This window comes from Cetorhinus maximus, chromosome 6, assembly GCF_964194155.1.
Source record: "Cetorhinus maximus chromosome 6, sCetMax3.hap1.1, whole genome shotgun sequence".
Classification (NCBI taxonomy): Eukaryota; Metazoa; Chordata; class Chondrichthyes; order Lamniformes; family Cetorhinidae; genus Cetorhinus; species Cetorhinus maximus.
In genome coordinates, this window is record NC_135884.1 from 11,709,656 (window position 1) to 11,733,825 (window position 24,170).

Below are 24,170 nucleotides of genomic sequence, written 5' to 3' on the forward strand. Positions count from 1 at the left end.
GGATCTACTGTTGCAGCTTCTTTTGGTCTGCTAAAGCAAGGTGTTTTCTCCCATATGTGGCACCTTGTGCAGCCTAACCTGCCTGGCATCCTTGCAGAAGGCCCTCTTCACTCCAGACATGTCAGATGGGGGGCGCGGGGGAATAGTTCCATTGCGTAGCCTATTCAAGCCGGCATTGGTGGCGCTGGGGACAAAAAAATAGGCTCAAAAACTCATAAGAATGCAAGTTCTAACATTAAAGAAAACAAGAAACTGAAGAAAAACTTAGAAATGGCTGAAATATACTTACTATTTATATTACTATGTATTTCGACAACCTCCAGGATCCCTGTTACTGCCAAGCAACCCTGAATACCTGTTCCAATGGGTGGATTGCATGTCAGAACCAGAAGGAAATGGCATGCGGAACCTACAGAGCCATAAATATTAAAATAAAGTAGCCTCCTCCAGGCACTTCTGCTGCTAGTGGTACCACCCACTAGACCTGCGTCTGTGCAATAGGACTGAATGTAAATCATAATTCCATGTATCTGTCTAAATGACAATTTGAACATTTAAATATCAGTCTAATGTGTGAAATGCTTTGTGGTATTCTAACAACAGAACTAACTGCATAAATGCAAGGATTGCTATTCATTTATTGTTTTCAGCTCTCATTAGACCTGTACAGGGAGAAATGGGTGTGGGTCAATGCTGAGTTGCAGTGTTCCCACCAACATGCTGTCTATTAATAAAAAAAACAACTCTGCCTCTGGCACTGGAGTCTCCTATTCATGGGTCTCAAGAATTGTCACTTAGGTCTTCAATTGCAACTCATCACTCTCTCTTCTCTCTCAAACAGATTTTTGATCTTTCAGGGGATCAAGGGAAATGGGGAGCAGACAGGAAAGTGGAGTTGAAGGCTAAGGTCAGCCATGATCACATTGAATGGTGCAGCAGGCTCAATGGGCCATATGGTTTACTCTTACTTCTATTTCTTGTGTTGCTAATCATGGCTCATGTCATGATATCATTATGGGGCAAGGTGAGGAGGCAGGCCCCAAAATCTTCCTTAGCTGGTAAGGAGACTGAACGCATGCCATAGGCTTAGTACTACACCACACTCTAGCCATCCAGCCAACTGAGCTAACTAGCCACTAACCTCCATGATACCATGTGGAAAATCAAGTAATAAAAAAGGTAAAGAAAACATAGGCTGTAAGATCTGCTGGTTGAATAAACTGACCATGTGCAGTGGAAATAGATGCTGGCTTCCAATATCAGACATTTCAGACATTGAGCTGAGGCGACACAGACTACACGATTAAGGAAATCGCCATCAGTTTCCTGGGTACAAGAAGCATACGGAGGCATCGCCTCCCTTACTGAGCATAGGTAGCTGAACTGCAGGTGCCTACATTTTCTATACATGTATTACCAGATGATACGTCAACTCGCAACTCTACAGCTTCTAAAAGCGATATAAAACCTCAGTGCATTTACTGTGAAGAAATCAATTTAAATTTTGATCCAACTGCTTAGACACGCAATAATCTTTATGGCTTCGCCTGTGGCTATGTCGTAGACTATGACGAAGAGAAGGCAGTACAGTAATTGTTTTGACCTGCCCAGGAACACTGTTTACTGTGGACACCAGCAATCTTCAAAACGTTGCTACATTCCATGAAGGTCTGTCTGAACGAATGCTGGCTAACAAGTCAATATAAAAGGCTGTGACGGAAGGGTTTTATAGAAATAAAGTACATACTCGGAGAGAATGCAGATTTTTCTTCCAAAAGTATCAAAATTACACTTGGAAAATGAAAATTCTCCAGGCTTATCTACTGGAATTGGGTTAGGCTCTAAATAACCACCAGGAATTGGATTAGGCTCTAAATAACAACCATTTTGAAATAAACCACACGATGAGCAGCACTGCTCTCATCGAAGCACAGCAAGCTGTTTAGATAAGAATAGAAAGTTATAGAGAGAGACAAAGTAAATGGGCAAAACTATGGCAGATGGCATTCAGCATGAGAAAATCCACTTTGGATCTGAGAAACACATCAGAATATTTTCTTTATGGCGAGAGACAGGAGCTGCAGAGGAGCAAAGGGATTTATGTGCCCACGCAGACAGATCAATAAGAGCTTGTGCACTGCTACAGATGATACATCAAACTTGGCGGAACAAGGGCGTGTGGCTTAGCTATCACTAAGGAAGAATGCAACATAATACAAAAAGATCAGAAAAAGCACAGACTGGGCAGTTAAGTGGCAAATGAGTTTGAACAAAGATATAATGTGAGGTGATACAATTTGACAACAAAATTGGAAACATCACCTACACCTTAGTAATTGGGAAACTAAAAGAACATAGGGATCTAGGGATACTGGTGAGCACATAATTAAAAGCAGAATCACAAGTCAGCAGAGCAATTGAAAAGGTTAGCAAAGCACTGGGACTGATTTCTCAGGATATAAAATTGAAAATTAATGATTATGTTAATTGTATAGGGCCCTGGCCAGGCTGCAGTTAAAAGTATTGTGCACTGTTCTGCTATCCATACTGAAAAAAGGACATAGAAGCACTGAACAAAATGCACTTTAAAAGTGCTTCATTAGCTGGTGAAGCTCTTTGGGATGTTCTGAAGTCATGAAAGGCAATGTATAATACAAGTGGTTTCCTTCTGCTGCCATTTTGATTGGTACGTTTTGTCCACCGAGTTTGTGGAAGTTGACAACTAAGTGAAAAAAAAGCAAAATACTGCGGATGCTGGAAATCTGAAACAAAAACAAAAATTGCTGGAAAAACTCAGCAGGTTTGACAGCATCTGTGGAGAGAAAGACAGTTAACGTTTCGAGTCCATTTGACTCTTCATCAGAACTAAAGACAAATAGACGTGGGGTGAAATATAAGCCGTTTAAGGGGGTTTGGACAGGTGAAGCTGGATAGAGGGCCAGTGATAGGTGGAGGCAAGGGGGAGATTGCAAAAGATGTCATAAACAAAAGGTCAAAGGGGTGTTGACAGTGGTGATATTAGCTACAGGATGTGCTAATGGTGACATTAAGGGTAGAAAGCAGGATTCTCTCCGTTCCTTCGCCTCCGTTGCATCTGTTCCAGTGATGCCACTTTCCAAAACAGTTCTTCTGACATGTCTTCCTTCACCGAGGTTTTCCACCCACGGCGGTTGACAGGGCCCTCAACCGTGTCCGAACCATCTCCTGTGCCTTTGCCCTCACACCTTCCTCTCGCTCCCAGAGCCTTGATAGGGTCCCCTTTGCCCTCACTTACCAACCCACCAGCCTCCGCATTCAAAAGGATCATCCTCCGCCATTTCCGCCAACCCCAGCATGATGCCACCACCAAACACATCTTCCCTTCCCCCCGTTGGCATTCCGTAGGGACCGTTCCCTCTGGGACACCCTGGTCCACTCCTCCATCACCCCCTCCCACGGCACCTTCCCATGCAACCGCAGAAGGTGCAACACCTGCCCCTTTACTTCCTCCCTCCTCACCGTCCAAGGGCCCAAACACTCCTTTCAAGTGAAGCAGCACTTCACTTGCACTTTCCTCAATTTAGTCTGCTGCTCCCAATGCGGTTTCCTCTACATTAGACAGGCCAAACGCAGACTGGGTGACCGCTTTGCGGAACACCTTTGGTCTGTCCACAAGCATGACCCAGACTTTCCTGTTGCTTGCCATTTCAACACGCCACCCTGCTCTCATGCCCACATGTCAGTCCTTGGCCTGCTGCAATGTTCCAGTGAAGCTCAACGCATACTGGAGGAACAGCACCTCATCTTCCGGTTAGGCGCTTTACAGCCTTCTGCACTTAACTTTGAGTTCAACAACTTCAGATCATGAACTCTCTCCCCCATCCTCACCCCTTTTTGATCCGCTTTTTTCCAAAAATTATAATTTTTAAAATTTTATTTTATTTTTATTTCTTTTATATATTTTTCTTTTACCACCTATTTCGATTATTATTTTAAAAATATATTTCCATTTATTGTTTTATCCCCACCTTTTAGCCTATTTCGATCTCCTCCCCCCACTAGGGCTATCTGTCACTTGCTCATCCTGCTTTCTACCTTTAATGTCACCATTAGCACATCCTTTAGCTGATATCACCACCATCAACACCCCTTTCACCTTTTGTTTATGACATCTTTTGCAATCTCTCCTTTGCCTCCACCTATCACTGGCCCTCTATCCAGCTTCACCTGCCCAACCCCCCCTTAAACAGCTTATATTTCACCATGTCTATTTTACTTTAGTTCTGATGAAGAGTCATACGGAGTCGAAACGTTAACTCTGTCTTTCTCTCCAAAGATGCTGTCAGACCTGTTGACAACTAAGTGCTTCTTTTAAATATATGAACTGAGAATTGGCAATGTCACAAAGGCAGTATGCATGTTTCCCAGTAGCTACATACATCTATGTGCCAATGCCATGATTCTGTGCAGGAATCAGGGGCATGCATTCACGCAGTCTGGATTGTCCCAGTTAAATGTCTCCTGCACCATTTCCCATTTAGTTTGGGGTTGTTGCAGATTGTGGGAGGTGTGCAGCCAGCTAAAAAAGCATACAAGATCATACAAGATAAAAGCAGCAAAAGTAGGGAAACACTGAAAATCAGCATCTGGCACATAACGCAGCAAGCTAAAAAAAAAAATCAGAACACCAAACTAGAGAACGGAATTGGCCATCAAAATATACAGGGCTGGTGTTGAGTTAATAAATCACATTGGCTGCTGATTTAGGTGCAACACCTTTTGAGGTATTTCTATGTCAAGTTTCACATGAAGAACATTTCTTCTACAAGGAATTTAAAAATAAATCCTCCTCAAACAACAAAAACTATTTTAAAATGTTCTTAGCATGACGTAGATAAGAAATAACTTGCCTAGTTCTGCTGTTGACTTTGCCAAGTGAAAACTCTATGGCTAACCTGGAATAGAAAGTCACTGGTCACAGTATAACGATTTGCATCACCATTTTGTTTTATCATTCCAACTTCACAAATTCCAACTTTACTTCTGGCTATAGTTCCCTTAAGGTAAGGTTGAGCAGCAAGCAGGATTCCTGTTAATACAAATTAAATCTTCATGATCAAAAGCCACAACATCTATAGCTGCTGACAACCAAATTTCAGCAACAAGTTCTAATGTTGAATGACAATTTATCATTTCAAATGCGAGCTGGAAAGCAGCATTGGAGCTAGCAAATTACAGGTAATACAGGGAAAAGAGGAAATTCATGGGGCAAGTCATCATAGCTAACTTGCATACTTAGCAACCAATTTCACAGTGGCATTTTTAGAAAGAAAGATTTGCATTTATACAGCGCCTTTCATGACCTCACAATACTCCAAGCACCTGTGAAGTATAATCATTGTAACGTAGGAAGCATGACATCCAACTTGCACACAGTAAAGTCCTACAAACAGGAATGTGACAATGACCAGATAATTCATTTTAAGTGATTTTGGTTGAAGGAACTATTGATGCTGGCGAGGACACTCTGGTAAAGGTGGGGAGTATTACTCTGCCTTTCATCAAAATAATTCCACGAGTCTTTTATGTTCACCTGAAAAAAGGCAGATAGAGGCTTGGTTTAATGCCCCATCAGAAGGATGACACCTCCGACAGTGCAGCACTCCCTTAGTAGTGCACTGGAATGTTAGGAGAACTTCAAGTTTCCAGTCAGAGGAAATTATTTAGATCAGAAAAACATCAAAATAAAAACGCAATGGGATGTCACCTGAACCAACTTGTACACACAATGATCAGCTCAAGAAGAACACTGGTACAGCCCTGGAAAATACAGCCATTACTTGACCTCAGTGTGCATTCAGGATAAATGTAAACAGAGAGAAAACAAACTGAAAGTTTAAATGTGTATATTTATGGTATTGTAACATTACCTTCAAAATAATTATATTTTCCAACCACACTAAAAATAATGTGACTGTAATTATTACTAGCCTTTTGTAGGACAGAACACAAAATATAGAAGTGCGTCACATTTCAGATTAGAATTTAGACTCTGATAAATGTCTTAAGAATCTTTCAAGTAAACAAACCGAAATCCTTGTCGTAATGCAAACTTAACATTCCATGGTTTCAAAAGGTAAATACTATTCAAGCTGCAGACACAAGTAGTTCAGTTCTACGTAAAACTATTAATCCATGGGATGTCCCATATTCTTGAAGTCTGACCCAGTTTCTAGAAAAAGTGAATGTTTACAGGCAAACCCAAGGTTCAGATTCCCATATCCAAGTTCCAGTTTGTATCCCAGACCTTGCCGCCTAAGCAAATCAACCTACTTTAATTTCCCCACTCCTGATTAAGTCCTTCTCCAAAACATAGGAAATTTGCCTGTTAGAAAATAATTAATATATAACACGAGCTGCTACTTTAAATAAGATTCCAATAGTAATGCATTTTTTTCATTGTTTGCAGCAAATACTCAATATAATGCATTGACTGCAAAGTTGTTCCAAACTTCAGTAATGTGGCACAAAAGTTATCTTACATTGGATTTCCAAAATATCCATATTTTTACCCAAGTTGAATATACTGCATTTAATGAATCCAATGCGTAAACTTATAGTCAAGCTCCTGCATTAATATTTTGCCTGAAACATGGTCTCCAATGTGCAATCAAAACAATCATTAATCCAGATTACAAATGGAGCAACATACATCTACGTCACCTCTGTATTTGTCATTCTGTACTCTGCTTTAGAAGTATAGGCCAAAAGCAGTGCCATGGACTGATGTATCCAGCAATTTCCTCCATTCCATGTTATGAATAGGGAGTCCTGTCATTTCCAGTTATGTCCTCACATCAGGCAATTATCTGCCTAGCACTGCAGTGCCTCTCATCACTACTTTTAAAGCACTAAACAGTATGAAAGGTGACTGAGAAATGCTGGTATGTGCTGGAATGCATGTTTATATGTAAAATTAAAGTTATGTAATAATTCAATAAAGTACACTTCCTATTAAGAATGTTAAAAGATTTTGATCTGCTTTATGCTCATTTTTCTCCAGACTTCTTTGCTAATTTCATTTTGTCCGTGTACAAAACAGCAGAGAAAGATGTTTCTAGATCTGTTTCTCATATGTGTTGAAACTACAAAGAGTATAGCTCAAGAAAGACATCCTATAAATTGAGATTTGTTCTTTTATATTCTCTTCTGTATGTTTTAAAAACTTCATCCGGTATCCATGGGAAGTTAAAGTTCCACAAAAACACAAATTAAGAAAAATAGAATTACAGCAGCTTGAAATTACAATTGATTCCTCCAGAAAAACTCAAGGACAAAAAGAGCTTTAAAACCCTAGTCTGAACTGACATGCAGAGTCCCTCACCCCCACTCCATATGGTTAGCAGGCTGATAACATGATTGAGCTAACATTGTAGAGGGAGGAGGAATGTGAAGAGAAAGACAGATTTCCATTTATATAGCACCTTTCACAATCTCAGGGTGTCGCAAAGCACTTTACAGCCAATGAAGTGCTTTTGCAGAGTAGTCACTGTTCTAATGTAGGCAATGCAGCAGTCAAATTGCACACAGCAAGTTCCCACAAATAGCAGTGACGACCAGTTAATCTGTTTGAGGTGTTGGTTGAGGGATGGATCTTGACCATGACAAGTGGAGAGAAAAAAAAGAAACCAAACAAGATTTGTGGAACTGACATACCAGCAATGCTAAATTAAATTCACTAATACTGACATTGTTCCCCTACCTTCACCCCACTATTGTCAACAGAGCCTTCAGCCACCTCAACCTGCACTATGGAATTCCATCCTGAAATCACACCGCCTCTTCAACTTCCCTATCTTCTTTTAAGATCCTCTGTAAAGCCCCATTTCTTTGAAAAAGCTTTTGGTCACACATCCCAAGATCTCCTTTGGTTTTGGATCCATTTTTTTCCTTACGCCTAGGGAACACCTTGGGGGTATTTTCATCCATTCAAGGTCTTATTTTACAGTATCTTTACAGGGCAGAAGGAGGTCATTCAGCCCATCAAGTCTGCACTGGCTCTCAGAAAGAGCATTCCACCTAGTCCCACTCCCCTGCTTTATCCCTGTAACCTTGCACATTTTCCCTTTTCAGATAGCAATCCAATTCCCTTTTGAATACCTCCATCGAATCTGCCTCCACCACCCTTTCAAGAAGTTTGTTCCAGATTCCAACCACCCTCTGAGTGAAAATTTTTTTCCCTCATATCACATCACATTTACTCCTTATGCCAATTATTTTGAATCTGTGCCCTCTGGTTCTTGATGTTCTCTTCATTGGGAACAGCTTCTCACCATTTACCCTGTCCATACCCCTCAGGAACTTGAATACCTCTATCAAGTCTCCTCTCAGCCTTTTCTCCAAGGAAAACAGTCCCAACTTCTCCAATCTATCCTCATAGCTACATTTCTTCATCCCTGGAACCATTCTTGTGAATCTCCTCTGTACTCTCGCCAATGCCTTCATATCTTTCTTCAACTATAGTGCCCAGAACTGGACGCAGTACTCCAGATGAGGCCTAACTAGTCTCTTTCACAAGTTCAACATGACCTCCTTACTCTTGTACTCAATGCCCCTATTAATAAAGCCTAAGATACTATATGCGTTTTTAACTGCTCTCTCAACATGCCCTGCCATCATCAATGACCTATGTACCCATACACCGAAGTCCCTCTGTTCCTGCACCTCCTTTAGAGGCTCTCCCTTTATTTTATACTGTCTCACCATATCTTTACTGCCAAAATGAATCACCTCACACTTCTCTGCCTTGAGCTTCATCTGCCACTTGTCTGCCCAATCCAGCAACATGTCTATTTAAATTTTTGTTTTAAAATGCTATTTAAAACAAACATAGAAAGAAAAAGCTTGCATTTATATAGCGCTTTTTATGACCACCAGACACCTCAAAGTGCTTTAGAGCCAATGAAGTACTTTTGAAGTGTACTGTTGTATGGAGGAAATGCAGCAGCTAAAGCACACAGCAAATTCCTATTTATAGCAATGAGATAATGACCAGATTATTTGTTTTTGTTGGGTAAATCGTGCAAATTTACAACAAAGCATTTTGCTTTCACTTGATAGTATTCCTATGACAGGGAATGTGTATTTAAGACGCACACAGTGCAGTCACAAAATAAAATTGAACAGTGTGTTGGGATATTTATATCAATCATCACAAACTATAATTAGAATTTGATATGAACTCAAAGTTACTTTTAAATACATATTTTAAATGCGTAAGGACAACCATCGTTACATATGTTAGCTTTGCATATTAAACTCTACACCAGGGTGCCTTTTATACACTGACATATGTGCAAGATGTAGCACATTTTTGTTTAGCTCAATATGATTTTCAGCTATTTTAATTCATTTAGAGACAGCAGCAAACATGTTCCAGCATATATTCTAACCTAACTTTTACAAAAAAGAATTCATGCTATTGCCTTTTGAATTGTCTTTCACCCCAGGCCAGAAGGTTTGGTGAGTGTGGGGCGGGGGGTGGGGGTGGGGGGTGGGGGGGGGGGGGGGGGGGGGGGGGGTGGTGGGAAGAGAGAGAGAGAGCAGGGAAGCATTTCTATTCCAGTTCATCAAGCCTTGCTGGAAATGTGTATGTACTCATTGTGTAAGGATGAAATTGAGATTGGATGTGATGGGCTTAATAATCTGACATATAGAGTCCAACTTCACATGGACAAAAAAAAGCATCCGCTTAGCTGGAATATCAGAGAGGTATGCTGCACCTAGTAAAAGCTATTGTCTTCAGCAGAGGAGAAAGGAGAGAAATTGAAAAGTTAAACAGCCTCATTTTTAAAATTAAAATAGGAGCAAATTATACTCAACTCCAAGTGCAACTGAATGTCACTGCTTGTGGGAGCAGTATTTCATACAAAAGATACTAGAAAAATGTAGCATGACTGAACACTAAGCTACTGATTTTAAATGTGGTTCTGTAAAACTACTGAAAACCTGCATGTTGGCTGCAGTAAGAAAAAAACAATGAAATATACTGAATCTATATTGTGCCACATGTTATGCTCAGTATATCCCAAAACTAACAAATTACTGTTAATTTGTGAAGAATATTGTTACGCTGACAACCAAGTACACAGCAAGATCCAACAACAGCAAACAAGATGAATGACTAGATAATCTGTTTCAGGGAGCTCTTTTTTCAGGAAACAATATTGGTCAGGACAACAAAGAAGTTCCTCCTCATCTTTAAAAAGTGTCATGGAGTCTGTTACATCCAATGCCTTCGACAACACAACACCACTTAATAATAGTGAAACGTCAGCCTAGATTGTGTGTTAACACCCTCGACATGGACTTGAGCCCACAACCTTCTGACTCAGAGGGGAGATGCTAACAACTAAGTCAAGCAGACACTAAATTTGATCAGTAGCAGACGCTATCACTGTCGGTGGGTGTTCACTCCAGGATTTTTTTGGGGAAAAAAAACTTGATACCAACAATTCAGTAAAATTATATTATAGATCAAGCTTATGTTTACAGACTAGGTAAAATATTGTTTAAGACACCTTACTTGGTCATCTACCTCTTTAAATTCAACCTTCAGAAGTTAACTTCAATGTATAGGTAAATATTTGCCTTTAAAAACTAACTACAAATACTTCTGTCAGTAGCTGTTATGTTTAACAAAATAATCACCAGGAAGTTGAAAACTAAGGTCCACCAATTCCTAACTATAAAACAATATATAGAGAGGTTATTGCTGGTGTTTCCCTAGCTATAACTGGATAGATAAGGACCAGGCACTCCCACCCAGCTGGGCGATGGATGGAAAGTCATTGGAGGAGAAAGGCGTGGTCAATTGTGTCAAAAGCTGGAGATTGGTTGAGAAGGGCCAGGAGGAATAGTTTACCTTTGTAATAGTCACATAGGCTGTCATTTGTGACTTCATTAATATTAAAGGCATTCCAGTACTGTTGCAGGATTGGAGGGATTCAAGCATAGAGTTCTGGGGCACTAATTTAGGAGGCGACAGCACATTCAAGGGCTTTGGAGAGGAAAGAGGGTGGAGATGGGCCAGTAGTTTGCAAGGATGGAGTGGCCAAAGGTTGTTTCTTTGAGGCAGATAATGACAAATTTGAAGGAGAGAGGGACAGTACCCGAAGAGAGAGAATCATTCATGACATCAGCTAACCAGGGAGTCAGGAAAGGAATAAAAGCAAACCATTGCAAATCTGAAATAAAAACCAAAGAGCTGGAAAAATGCAGCAGGTCTGGCAGCATCTGTGGAGAGAGAGAGACAGAGTTCACTCTTCAAGTGAAATGACTCTTCTTTGGAACAGGAAAGGAAGTTGGGCAGTCAGCAGGTTGGTGAGAATAGGGTTGAGGGAGCAGGAGGTCAGTCTCGTGGAGTCAAGGGTTATGGGGGCAGACAGGAAGGTTGAATGGAGACCACAGCCAGATCAGCCATGATCTTGTCGAATGGTGGAGCAGGTTCGAAGGGCTGAATGGCCTTCTTCTGCTCCTAACTCCTATGTTCCTATAACAATGATGGGAACCCCAGACCGCTACCATTCTAGCACATGTATCATGCTGCTAAGAGGTTCTAGAGTTCTAAAAAGCTTTCCAATCGGCAAATGGGCATAAATGAAAAATCATATTACCTTGGAATCATAAACGGGCAAGTAATTTTCATTCATAAACATGCCTATTAAAAAAGTTTTACCAGGAGCGATGCACTCATCTTGAACAAAATTTCAGTGACCATGAAATTTAAAGCATTCTTTCAAAGCATTAAGATTCAACACTGAGGTTAAGTTTTACTAGGGTCAGCATTCTGAAAACTGATCAGCCTTTCAAAATTTAATTTTTCAGAAAAGTGGTAACAGCCCACATAGCAGAATCTTAATGAAAATAGTTCCACAGCAGAATTTTACACATTTCTGATGCACAACAGTAACATGCTATTCCACGTTAACAATAGCACCCCCTGTAAATGCTTCAGAATTAAGTTTGAGCATTAACTCAAGTGATCGTCACATTTTCACTGGGTGTAAATTAAATCCATTCACTTAGATGGATACTATCTGGCAATGGAAGACATTATTCAATGGTATTAACAATACTTCATCTGTTTAATAAACTGAATAACCACTCATGACAAAACAGTCAACAGTACTCAACTAACTAAATGCTTATGTTTAATGCATTTGCTATTGGCGATCCAGTACTGCAGTTGTGAGGTTTTTAAAAAACGGTTTATAAGAAACATCTGTATGCCTTTTGATGAGGTGAAGGCTGCTCAAATATGGCTGCTTACAGATATTTCCAGATGGAGCTTAGGGCAAGATCAGGGAAAATAACCATGAATTATAAATATCCACAATCTCAACTTTCCTTAAAGGAGGACACTTTGTAACTATAAAAATACCTGGAAAAACTCAGCAGGTCTGGCAGCATCTGCAGAGAGGAACACAGTTAACGTTTCGAGTCATTATGACTCTTCAACAGAACTAAGTAAAAATAGAAAATAGAAAAAATAGAAAATCTCTTTTCTATTTTTACTTAGTTCTGTTGAAGAGTCATATAGACTCGAAACGTTAACTGTGATCCTCTCTGCAGATGCTGCCAGGCCTGCTGAGTTTTTCCAGGTATTTTTATATTTGTATTTTTATTTTTGTTTTGGATTTCCAGCATCTGCAGTTTTTTGCTTTTACACTTTGTAACTAGTCTGCTTTCAACTTCAAATATGGGGTTAGTAGGATGGTTTCCTTAGGTGACACCCAGCTCCTTTCTTCAGTGTTTATACTGGTCTTGTTTTAAAGCTATCTTCTGTCATATCATCCTAGGTACTTAAGTATTAATATGTAAATGGAGCCGATAATGTAAGCAATTAACAGAAACTGAAATTAACTTGTGTCTTGGTTACTTTTTTTTATTCTTTCACAAGACGTGGGTGTTGCAGGCTAGGCAGCACTTGTTGCCCAACCATAACTGTCCTTGAGGAGGTGGTGGTGAGCAGCCTTCTTGAACCACTGCAGTCCATGTGGCGTAGGTACACCCACAGTGCTGTTAAGGAGGGAGGTCCAGGATTGACCCAGTGACAGCGACGAAATGGTGGTATAGTTTCAAGTCAGGATGGTGTGTGGCTTGGAGGGGAACTTGCAGGTGGTGGTGGCTCCCATGCATTTGCTGCCCTTGTGCTTCTAGGTGGAACTTAGGGCTAGACAAGTTCTGCAGGCTAATACATACTTGCCACAATTCTGACTGAACTCAACACATCTCTTCCTCTGTCCCAACTCAACAACACTACTACCCCATTGACCTTGCCCTGTCCAGCCACCAAGTAGTCTATAACATTCAACATACTAATCATATTTACAATGTTGCCCACTTTTGATTCAAATGTAAATTCTTCATTTCTACTCTATACAGACTTCAAAAAGTACAGAGTTTGCTAATCTCAAATCGGACAGTGTCAATGCCGTTACAATTAGCAACTAAAGTCCCAACAATTAAGGGCTGAGAAACAAGCTCTGCTGGAAGTGCGCATGCCATGTTGGATGAAGGCAGAAATCAGCTTAAGCTATGCTATCCTCTGAAGTTCAACATTAACACTCATGGGGCAACAGAGCCCCAGCAAAAGACAAGTCTTCAGGACAGAAAGGATGGGAGAAAAGAAGAGAAAAGATAGGGGAGTAAAGTGTAAAAATAAACACTGGGGCTGTTGAGTTTCTGTTGGTTAATGCCAGTAATATTGGCGGAATAAGCTGAACCAGTTCAAAAGATGGAGGAATTTAAAATGCAAGTGAATTATGCCCCAAAACACCAAGGTTTCTGCAATCTTTTACACTGTTTCAAAATTCAATTTACCAGAATAAGGCACCCCACACAAAACTGACCATGTCACCACTGTGAGTTTGTGCCAATTGAACCAGTTCAGGAAGGCTCTTTGAATTGTGCTAATTTTCTTGGACATACAGGTACCAGCAGGTACATTGTTTTAAAAAAATGCTTTATTTACTCAGAAACTGGAAGAAATTGACTAGCGTACACTAATGAAATGGTAAATTGTTCAGGTTAGTATCTTTCACAGTGATTTCAAAATCCGGTTACTCACAGGTGGGAGATTGCACGCTAATTAAAAATGCTTATTGTGATAAACCCTTTTTCAGCTGTAATAAGGGAAGTGGTCCATGATACTACTTTTAAACATATCAAGGAGTACTTGTTAGTGCGGGAGGGGGTATGGAGATAAAAAAAAGCATTATTCTACTCCATGGACCAGTGCCGTGTAAGATTTTATGTCTATGATTATGCATATGACTTTTAATGGAAACTTGAACTGTAAACTAACCAGGGCAGTTTAAAACATTTTGGGTACAATTTCCCTATTGTACCCAAACCTGAAACTCTACCCATATTGAGAGGCAGGAGTGTGAACATAAGAATTTGCAACGGCTAAAATAGTGGGAAAGACAGTACCAGATAAGACAGGAAAACAGAGGTTAAAAGTGCAATATAAAAGCAGTTCAAATTTTAGCGGTTCAAATAATGTAAAATTGCAAGACTGACACTAAAGTAGCTTATCCACAATTTCAACCCCATCATAAAATTATGCAAATCTTCAATCTATATTTTTGTGGTAGTGGGAGCAGGTTCCTCAAATACATCTCTAAATGGCAGACTTTTGTTCTTTGTATTATATTCCAGAAAGGCAATTGAAGGATGATGCTATAGCCAATTTTAACTCAGTCTTACATTTATTTACAGAGTTAAACATTACAAGCATATATCTCCTAACTCAATCATGCCACAGTTTCAGTAATTGTCTCTTTATACCTAATTTGATCCAACCAGAAGGTTGCCAAAAAAGAACCAAGTTCCCTTTCTGAAAGAGGCACTATTGATATACTCTAACCAAAAAACATAAAAAGCTTTTAAGGAAACTTAGCTAAATCAGATTAAAGTGACATTCCTAGGGTTGATGATGCACCCCCATCCCCCTGGTTGCAGAAGGCCTGAAGCAAACTGGACGAAGCCACATATTCCCTCTCCAGGCACACCTGGGCGCAGAAGACAAACACTCAACTGCTTGGAACTGTTGATGGCTAAATGTCTCTTTATACTTCTGATCCAACCAGAAGTTGTCAATAAAGATGCCTCTTCTGAAATGGGCACCACTAATGTACTGTAACAGAAAGAAATCCCCAAAAATTTTAATGGAAACTTAGTTAATCAGATTAAAGTGACATTCCCAGGGCTGATGATGCACTCCAATCCCAGCCCACCCACCACGTGATCCCTCTCCAGGGACACCACAGTGGAGACACAGCAGCAGAAGAGAGGCAGACAGTTGGGCTGAACAACCCACTTGGCTGCCCGCTGCCTGGGCCTGTTGATGGCCAAAGTGTATCTTTAAATGTGCTCAAGTGAGGTCCCAATTAATGTCCTTCACCTACATATAATTAAACATAAACAATATACTATTAATACTTAGCATGTAATTTTCAGATGGACAGAGAATTTCAAATTAACTCAAAGCCCATCTTGGGTTAAATCCCTCATTACTCGCGGATTGCTCAGAAAACTGAAACAACATATTTACAATTGCGACCCAACATGGACTTTCAAGATCTTTACCACAAAAAAAAAATGACTGGCGTTCTGACATTACTGTTTGGGTAGCCATATTTATTTCGAACTTACGGAACATAACCTGGAAGTTTATTTATTCCCAAATAGTAACGTAATATAGCAACATTCAACAAACATATCCATCACCCACATTATAGCCACTACTTGAGCTCGATGTATAGATCACCTTCCCAAAGGGTTGCTTCTAGTTCAAGGCACACAGTAGTAGATAAGAGTTGCATTAACAGTGTTCATCTAGCCTAGTTTTATGTTTTCCTTTTTAGATTCTTACAATTAGATTTATAGATGAATAATGATCAAGAGAAGCTCTATAAATTTTGGACTAGTTATGATTTGTTTCCCCAAACTGATGAAAGATTGAATAAAATGCTGGCGCAGTGACTTCCAGATTGTTCAATTATACTGTAAAACCACTGAAGTTACTTTGTGAAAGATTCTGAATATATGTTTATATTTCCTGGTTTAGAAATAATCCCTCACTGCATTGGACTTAAGTGACAGCAAAGATTTTCCCCATTGCTCCCTCAAGTCAGCTGCGGCTCAGTGGTAGTATTCTCACCTGAGTCAGAAGGTCATGGGTTTAAGTCCCACTCCAGAGACTTGGGCACATGACTTAAGACAACACTCACAGTGCAGTACTGAGGGAGTGCTGCACTGTCAGAGCTGCCATTTCTTGGATGAGATGTTAAACTGAGACTTCATCTACCCTTTGGTAGATCCTATGGTATTATTTCAAAGATGGGGAGATGGTGGGGGGAGGGGTGGCAGCTGGTCCTCGTGTCCAGGCCAATATTAATCCCGCCAATCACCAAAATAAATTATCTAAACTTGATCACATTACTGTTTGTGGAAGCTGGCTCGTTTTAAATCAAGGTGGACTATATTGTTTCTATGCAAGAAAGCAACAGCTTCTAATAACTGTATTCCTACATTTAAAACAGTAATGTTTCAAAAGGACTTAATTTGGCGGTAAAGGGTTTTGAGATGTCCTGAAATCTTGAAATTACTATAAAATTGCAAGTCTTTTACCTTTCTCCCCAGCTCCCTCAAGCCAGTGGGACTCATCTGCTCCTTCACCCGATTCTATACAGAACAAATGAACTGCATGGCCTATAGTATGTGACCGTTATTCACTTTAACCTTTCTCCACACATTCAATCACACTGCCCATCAGTTACAGCTAGTCAACACTGTTGCGGTTTCATATGCCTTGATCCACAGGCAGGTAGGTGACCTTGGTGGCGCTGAAATCATGAGCAAATTTAAGATGAGTCAGGGAATTATCAATGATTACAGTCACTTTTCTCTTTCATCTTGCCTCTTGAAGTACCAGATCCACACTGAAAAAGGTCGTGACAAATCTTTTTGTTACTTTTGCGCGTAGCTGCCTGGTAGCATGTATATAGCCATGTGACAGAATTTGCTTGTTTGTGGATTGACATGGTAAGAACTTGTCTCCCCACTCACACAAGCTTTTCCCTTATATTGGCACACAGCAGAAAGGTGGTTTTCCCCAGTAAACATTCCTCCCCATTGAACGCAAGTATTTGGCGAAAATGCTCCAACATGTGTATTAAAAAATATCCTCTGCAAGGTAATCAATGATGGCATTTCAAATCTGACAGCCTTGGACTTAACTTCTTCATGCCACAGTTAAAATTGTGAAGCCACAAAACTACCTTGGAAAGAGTCAGCAAACAATCTTGAATTTTCCACAAAAAAAAAATGAAGCAGTTTATTTTGCACTTGGTCGATCTATTTTACCAGTGCCACTTGCAGTGCAGAAAATAATTTCTGCTTTTTTGTGTTTGCACTTAACATAGACTTTGTATTCTAGCTCAGTTTTGCCTAATTATGCTGTCATGTCAGCAGCACAATTATTTGGCAGCACACAATACTTTTGAGCAATTTACATTTTTTGGGGGATACTGCTCTGAACCTTGCCCATGGCAGTTAGTTTTGTTTGAGTTTTCATCCACTTGCCTTTGCTTTGGTATGTCTTACATGCTCACAGAGACTCACGCACCAGTGAAACAATTCAAATTAGACTGGCCAAAAGTCAGACTGGCTGTACGTTACACCTTAGCAGCAAGGTTCATAATAGAACATTCAAGAAACTGAAGGATGTTGAGAAATAGAATGGCTGAAAAATGAAGCAAAACACTGCTAGGATGCAACTGTGAATACATAAATGTTGATTTGCCCTCTGATCGGTTAACAGCAAACAGGCTGTGAAACCACAAAATACTTTGATGTATCAAGACCTTACATAATACATTTGCAAGTTAAATTCAATACAATTTGGTGTCTAGGAAATGGGGTCATGCTAGAACTGCAATACATTGAAACTTTATTTATTGATATTTAACTGCGTGATCTTCTTCCAAAGCAAAAGTCAAACTTAAAATCCAGTGTTCTAGCAAAAATTACAAATAAAAAACCTAAACATCTTTCTCACCCAACAAAAGTTGAAACTTGTGAAAATTTAAGCTTGCTAATAAAATATCTGACATTATAATAACGTCAGAGTACGCTACTACCCCCACTGAACACTTTCACATCTCAAGCTTTTCCACAGAAGCAGTGAAGCAATAAAACAGTTGTGAGATTTAAACATAACACCTTTTTAAACAAAATTAAAAATGGATCTTCTCACGAAACATTCATAGCAACACTTCAAAAGGTGCGATTATTTGTACTATAAGGCACAGCAGGGTCTTCATCAAGATTAAACTTGTGATGGGTGCATCACACCTGTGTTTTTTTTAAAAAGGTCATAATCCACCCTTTTATCTGCACTGCTAGACAAACATAAAAGGTAAATGTAATGGATTGTCCAACACTAGTCAACTTTGGACCATCTGTGCATTCCAATGACAATCAGGTATGTGAAACATCACTAATACCATAGCCTTGGGTTCTACTGATATCACGAAGTTATAACTCACAATGCCTCACCAACTGTAGTACTTGAAAACAATTTTATATAATGTTTTGACGACTTTCAGTATAGTATGTACTATGCAGTATGGTTACCGTTGAAATCTTAATTTCAGTAATAACTATCACTGCAATAGTGATTCTATTACAAAAGAAGTTACACAAGGAAAAGTAATAGCTAAACTTAATTCCAAATTTGCCTCACTTTTGCATGTCTAGGATTAAGATTTATTCTTTTCAATGAGTTTAATCCATCATATGAACATCAGAAGTTTTATTTTTGTTTCATTAGTTGCTCAACAGAAACAGATTTGAATTTCTAATTATCAGAGCTAAATATATAGGTACAAAGGCAATGTAGAGATGCCTATGAGCCATTAGACAGGTGACACGAGATATGCACAACTAATTTCAACAAATTTTTGAAATCCAGATCTGTCATTTGCCTTCATGGCTGCCAAAAAAACGTCAGTGCTATCTTAGAGCAGTCAATAACAGGAAGAAAGAAATAATACAGTCAGCTGCAAATAAACATTGGACACCTTAAATCGTTGGCCGATCTGTAATAACAGGTTCTTACATAGGGTATTTTCTGCATTAAAGGTGCTAAACTCATCACAGCGGCGCCCAAGAACCCTGAAAAAATGATATCAGGAGATTAGATCTAAACCTTGGTCAAAGGGATGGGTTTAAAGGAAGGCCTTACAGGAGGAAAGGGGCTTGGAGAGGAGGCAGGGTTTTAAGGAGGAAATGCCAAAAGGTGTGGGGCCTAGGCAGCTAAAGCAGAACCAGTAATGTTGGGCAAGACAGAAGAGAGGAAGCACAGAAGACCAAGTCAGATGAGTGACGAATTTGCAGGAGAGGTAGGGCTTGTATTTCTGGCATAGGTCAAGAACAGAGAAGGGTGAAGCCATACACAGATTCAAACACAAGGATGAGAATTCTGAGAAATTTAAATTTGAGGTACAGATAAACAAGGATGGCTGGTGGTGGTGGTAGTGGTGGAGGGGTCAAGGGGATAGGGTGCAGGAGCGATATTTAGATGAATGAGTGCAGGGGTGATAGGTGAGCAGAACTTAACACAGGACGGGATATGGGCAGTAGAATTTTATATAGCTGAATCTTAAGGAAGGCGAGGATGGGAGGCCAGTCAGAAGAGAATGAAATAGACAAATCTGTTCACAGCATTGGGAAAGTTTTCACTTTAAATGAGCTAGGTTGGAGTGAAGGAAGCTGGTGTTAGAAGTGATCTTCTTGTAGGTGAGGAGAGTTCAGAAGCTTCATTTGGTTTGATTAGTACACCGAGGTTATGAACTGTCTGGTTCAGCTTGAGAAAGAGCTAGAGAGCAGAGAGTTTGTTGGTGGCAAAGGTTAAAGATGAGGGATTTGATCTTCCTGAAGTTTAGGAAATTGAAGTTCATCAAAACTGAATGTTGGAGATGTAGTCTAACACCACAAAAGATGGTGAAAAGGTTGAGAGAAATTATGTCCACCGCTACTTTTCCAATATCATCAACATATAAATGGAAGCTGCCCCAAGTCTATAGAAAATATCACCATGAGGCAACATGTAGATGAAGAAAAGGGCAGCAAGATTGGGCATTCGTTTGCAAGATCGGAGGCATCAACAGTGAGGTATGGGGGAGGGGGGGTGAATAATGATTTGCAATTACATACTACACTTGGCAAAGAAAAACATTCCAAGGCACTTCACAGAGGCGTTGACAAAACAAGCAAGGATGGTCCCTATCTTGCAGAGCAACATCTGTGAGTTAGAGTTGAGGACAGAAAGGACAGGAGAGAGGGCTTTATGGGGACAGTTGATATTAGAGAAAAGAGGTTCTCTTTGCTCTACAGGTTGATTCTAGATTAACTAGTGAGTGCTTTTGGCAGAGAGGATAGCAAGGCCAAAGCTTAATGTGATCCAGTCAGGTTTGGTGAGGGATAGCTGAGCCAGGTCTGCGCTGGATGTGCTCAAGTTGTTGCCCACTGGATTCCACAGAGCAAAGATTTGTACTGTACATCGAGTATTTTATTAAAGAAAACAGGGGTAGAGGAATACCATTGCACATTGTTGTCTAGTAATCCAAACTATGTTATTTTCTGCTTAACAACATCCAAATAAAATATATTAAAGAAGATTGCTTCCATGAGGAGTCACCTTGAGAACTCAATAACCAAATCAGGACTGTACTGACAAACAACTCTTGCCCATTTGGATTTTGAATATAGACAGCACAGTAGTTGTTGGGATATGCATCTCCAATACAGAGCTGTGCACTGTATTTGACAGCCCTTTTAATTACTCATTCCCTGTACCCATGGCCAGCAAAATGTTGTTTATTTGAACTTTTTTAAAAAAAATTACTTATTCTCCTTGCACCACCACCCAAACCTCAGCCCATCCATTACCCCAGGCTTAAGTTTCAAAATAGATTTTGGGACACTTTGTGCTTCACCATTTTAAGTTTTTGGTGCATGATTTCTGTACTAAAACAAGCAGGCTCTGGGTTCATTTTTGTGCTCAAAGCTCTACTTTTGTCCAATCTCCTTTCAACTTACTTTTTTTTAAAAAAAACTTTGCTCTTCAGTATGAATAGTTTGCATTTCTCTCACTCAGATGACTTTTTCCTTCCCCCTGCCTCTCAGCCTACACAGACCCACTATGTTGACATCAGAACTACCCAGTAATAACCTTGCATTAAAAGAACTCAAATGGCACAATAAAACTTCTAATATAATGCATTCTTCTGAAAAACAATTGTAACGTTGTTCAGGGATGGAAATTATCCCAGAAATTTGAAAGTCAAAAAACCATTATACAGTTTCGAAATGTTGAACAGTTCTAGTTTGAGAGAAACTTTACATGCCCCAAATCACAAAAATTGAATTTTTGGCTATGAGAATTTCTCTTGCGGCCACAAGTAAGCCAACCAAGCTTCTGACTTTGCTAAAACCAAACAATTCCAATTGTGATTTAGGGGGGAAATGGGTGGAGTTTTAAAATTTTAGCAGAAAGAAAAGCTTAAAGCATACAGATTACTATTGATGTTTTGGGGGTTGATTGTATACAATGAGTTGTAGACTTTTGTTCAAGTTCACATGCAGAGAAGTAAGCAACCTACAGATCGTTACAGATGAGTCACAGTTTACTGAGGAAGTCCCAGTAGTTATTGCACCACACATTTTTTGCAATGCTATGGATAGTGATGGTAGAGTCTCCAACTTTCTTTCCATCACATGGCTGACCTGGAATCTCTCCCACTCTTACCGCCTGCCATTGGCATACATTGGAAGGATTTGCAGGTTAAAACTCAACCTGTTTGGCTGGGTTATAAACAAATCTTCCTGGGCCGTCAAGTCCTGGGGTGGGTCTTGAACCCATAAGCTTCAGGCTCAGAGGCATGGATGCTACCCATTGCATCACATGACCCTGCAGAAAGTACATTTTTGGTAAACAGCACCAATAACCGGATTCAAGTGACATTAGCAACAGAGCCAATGATAAAGGCGATCAATTGGAAACTAGCTAACTTCAGTTAGATGACAGGGGACCCAAGACAGATTAACTAATTGGAAAAATGGCAAATGAAACAGATCAATTGGGAGATATTTAAATTCGGAATGGATAGGAAAAAGACTGAATACATACATAGAGTAAAAGGAGGGTGTGAAAGACTGGTACAAAATTAGTCATTTATCAAAGGGAGGCATGCAAAAAAGGACTTGCATTAAATTAGTCCAAGGAGCAGATATAGTAGATCCAATCAAGTACCATATTTTATATAAAAGAATTTAAAAAATTAAATGGTAAAATTCTTAACAAAAGAATGAAGGGATTTAGGGATGTAGATACAGTCCAGAGATCTTTAAAGGTTTGAATGCAGGTAAAAAGGCCACAAGGAATGGCAAACGTAATTCGGGCTTTTATACACAGAGGCACTCAATAGGAAAGTAATACTGAGTTGGTACAACATATTGGTTAGACCACTGTTGGAATATTTCATGCATTGGAGCCTGGGAAAGGCAATAACGAGTTTCAATTAGAATGAATCAACAAAAAGAGGTCATCATTCTGAAAAACCACGTGGAATTTGGGGCTTTTCTCAATTAAAGTTTAAAGGGGATCTCATTGTGATTTGCAAAAATATGAAACATTTTGAGTGGGTAAACAGTGAAAGGTTGTTCTGTTGGTTGGTAAATTGGAATAAGGAACATAATCTGAGGATTGTTGCTATAAGAGTGAGAGAAGTTATAATTAACCCCCAGAGGGTCATTCAAACTTTGAATGCTTCATCACAAGGTGGAGACTGTCACTGAAAATGAAACTGAATCACAGAATTGTTACAGTACTGGAGGAGGCTCCTGCACCCCTTTCATTTTATATTGTCTCTCCATGTTCTTCCTACCAAAATGAATCACTTCACATTTCTCCACATTGAACTTCATCTGCCACTTGTCTGCCCGTTCCACCAACTTGTCTATGCCCTTTTGAAGTTCTACACTATCCTCCTCATAGTTCACAACGCTTCCAAGTTTCATATCACCACAAATTTTGAAATTGTGCCCTGTACACCAAGGTCTAGGCCTTCATAAATATCAGGAAAAGCAAGGGTCCCAACACTGTCCCCTGGGACACTCCACTACAAACCTTCCTCCAGCCTGATAAACATCCATTAATCACTACTCTCTGACTGAGCGACAGGAAACAATTTTGTCCCCATGTTGCTACTGTCCCTTTTATTCCATGAGTTATAACTTTGCTCACAAGTTTATTGTGTGGTACTGTATCAAATGGCTTTTGGAAGTCCACATACACCACATCAGCAACATTGACCACATCAACCCTCTCCATTACTGCTTCAAAAATCTCAAGCAAGTTAGTTAAACACGGGGACACGCAATAGGAAAGTAATATTGAGTTGGTACAACACATAGACCACTGTTGGAATATTTCATGTTTCCTTAGGAAATCTGTGCTGACTTAATTAGCCCTCATTTGTTCGTGTGACTATGAATTTTGTCCCAAATTATTGTTTCTATAAGTTTCCCCACCACCGAAGTTAGACTGACTGGCCTGTCATCGCTAGGCTTATCTTTATACCCTTGTTTGAACGAGGGTGTAACATTTGCAATTCTCCAATCTTCTGGTACCATCTGAGTCTAAGAATCATCGAAAAATTACGGCCAGTCTCTCGACAATTTCCACTCTCGCTTCCTTCAGCATCCTTGGCTGCATCTCATCCGGTCCTGGTATCTTATCAACTTTAAGTACAGGCAGCCTATCCAAAACCATCTCCTTATCAATTTCAAACCCTTCTGTATAGGTAATCTGTATAGGTATTTGAAACAAAAAAAAAGTAAAAGGATACAGGGAAATGGGATTCGACTGATGCTAAATACTAAGAGAGGCACAATATGATGTGTTCTGCTCTACTTGTACAGTTCTAGATCATCAGCATCCTTTAAAAATAACTTTGCTTACATTTATTTTTAAAATGTGGGGGACATTCTTTCCAACTGGGTCACCTGGCCTGCTTAAAATAGTTAGCCTGTTCTTTTTGTATAAACAGTATAGATGC

The 24,170-nt window shown here is 39.7% G+C and overlaps 1 protein-coding gene across 3 annotated transcripts in view; it reads right to left on the minus strand.

Annotated features, from left to right (window-relative positions):
- LOC144681526 (transforming protein RhoA-like) overlaps nt 1-24,170 on the minus strand; it is a 39,946-nt gene that overhangs the window by 10,361 nt on the left and 5,415 nt on the right. The window contains exon 1 of one of the 3 annotated variants that reach the window (XM_078543171.1): nt 290-525. The exons of the other annotated variants lie outside the window; for them this stretch is intronic. Within the exon in view, the coding sequence (XP_078399297.1) occupies nt 290-518 (229 nt within the window). The 5' untranslated portion in view covers nt 519-525. Of the gene's footprint in view, nt 1-289; nt 526-24,170 lie in introns of those variants that run through there. 3 annotated transcript variants of the gene reach the window in all.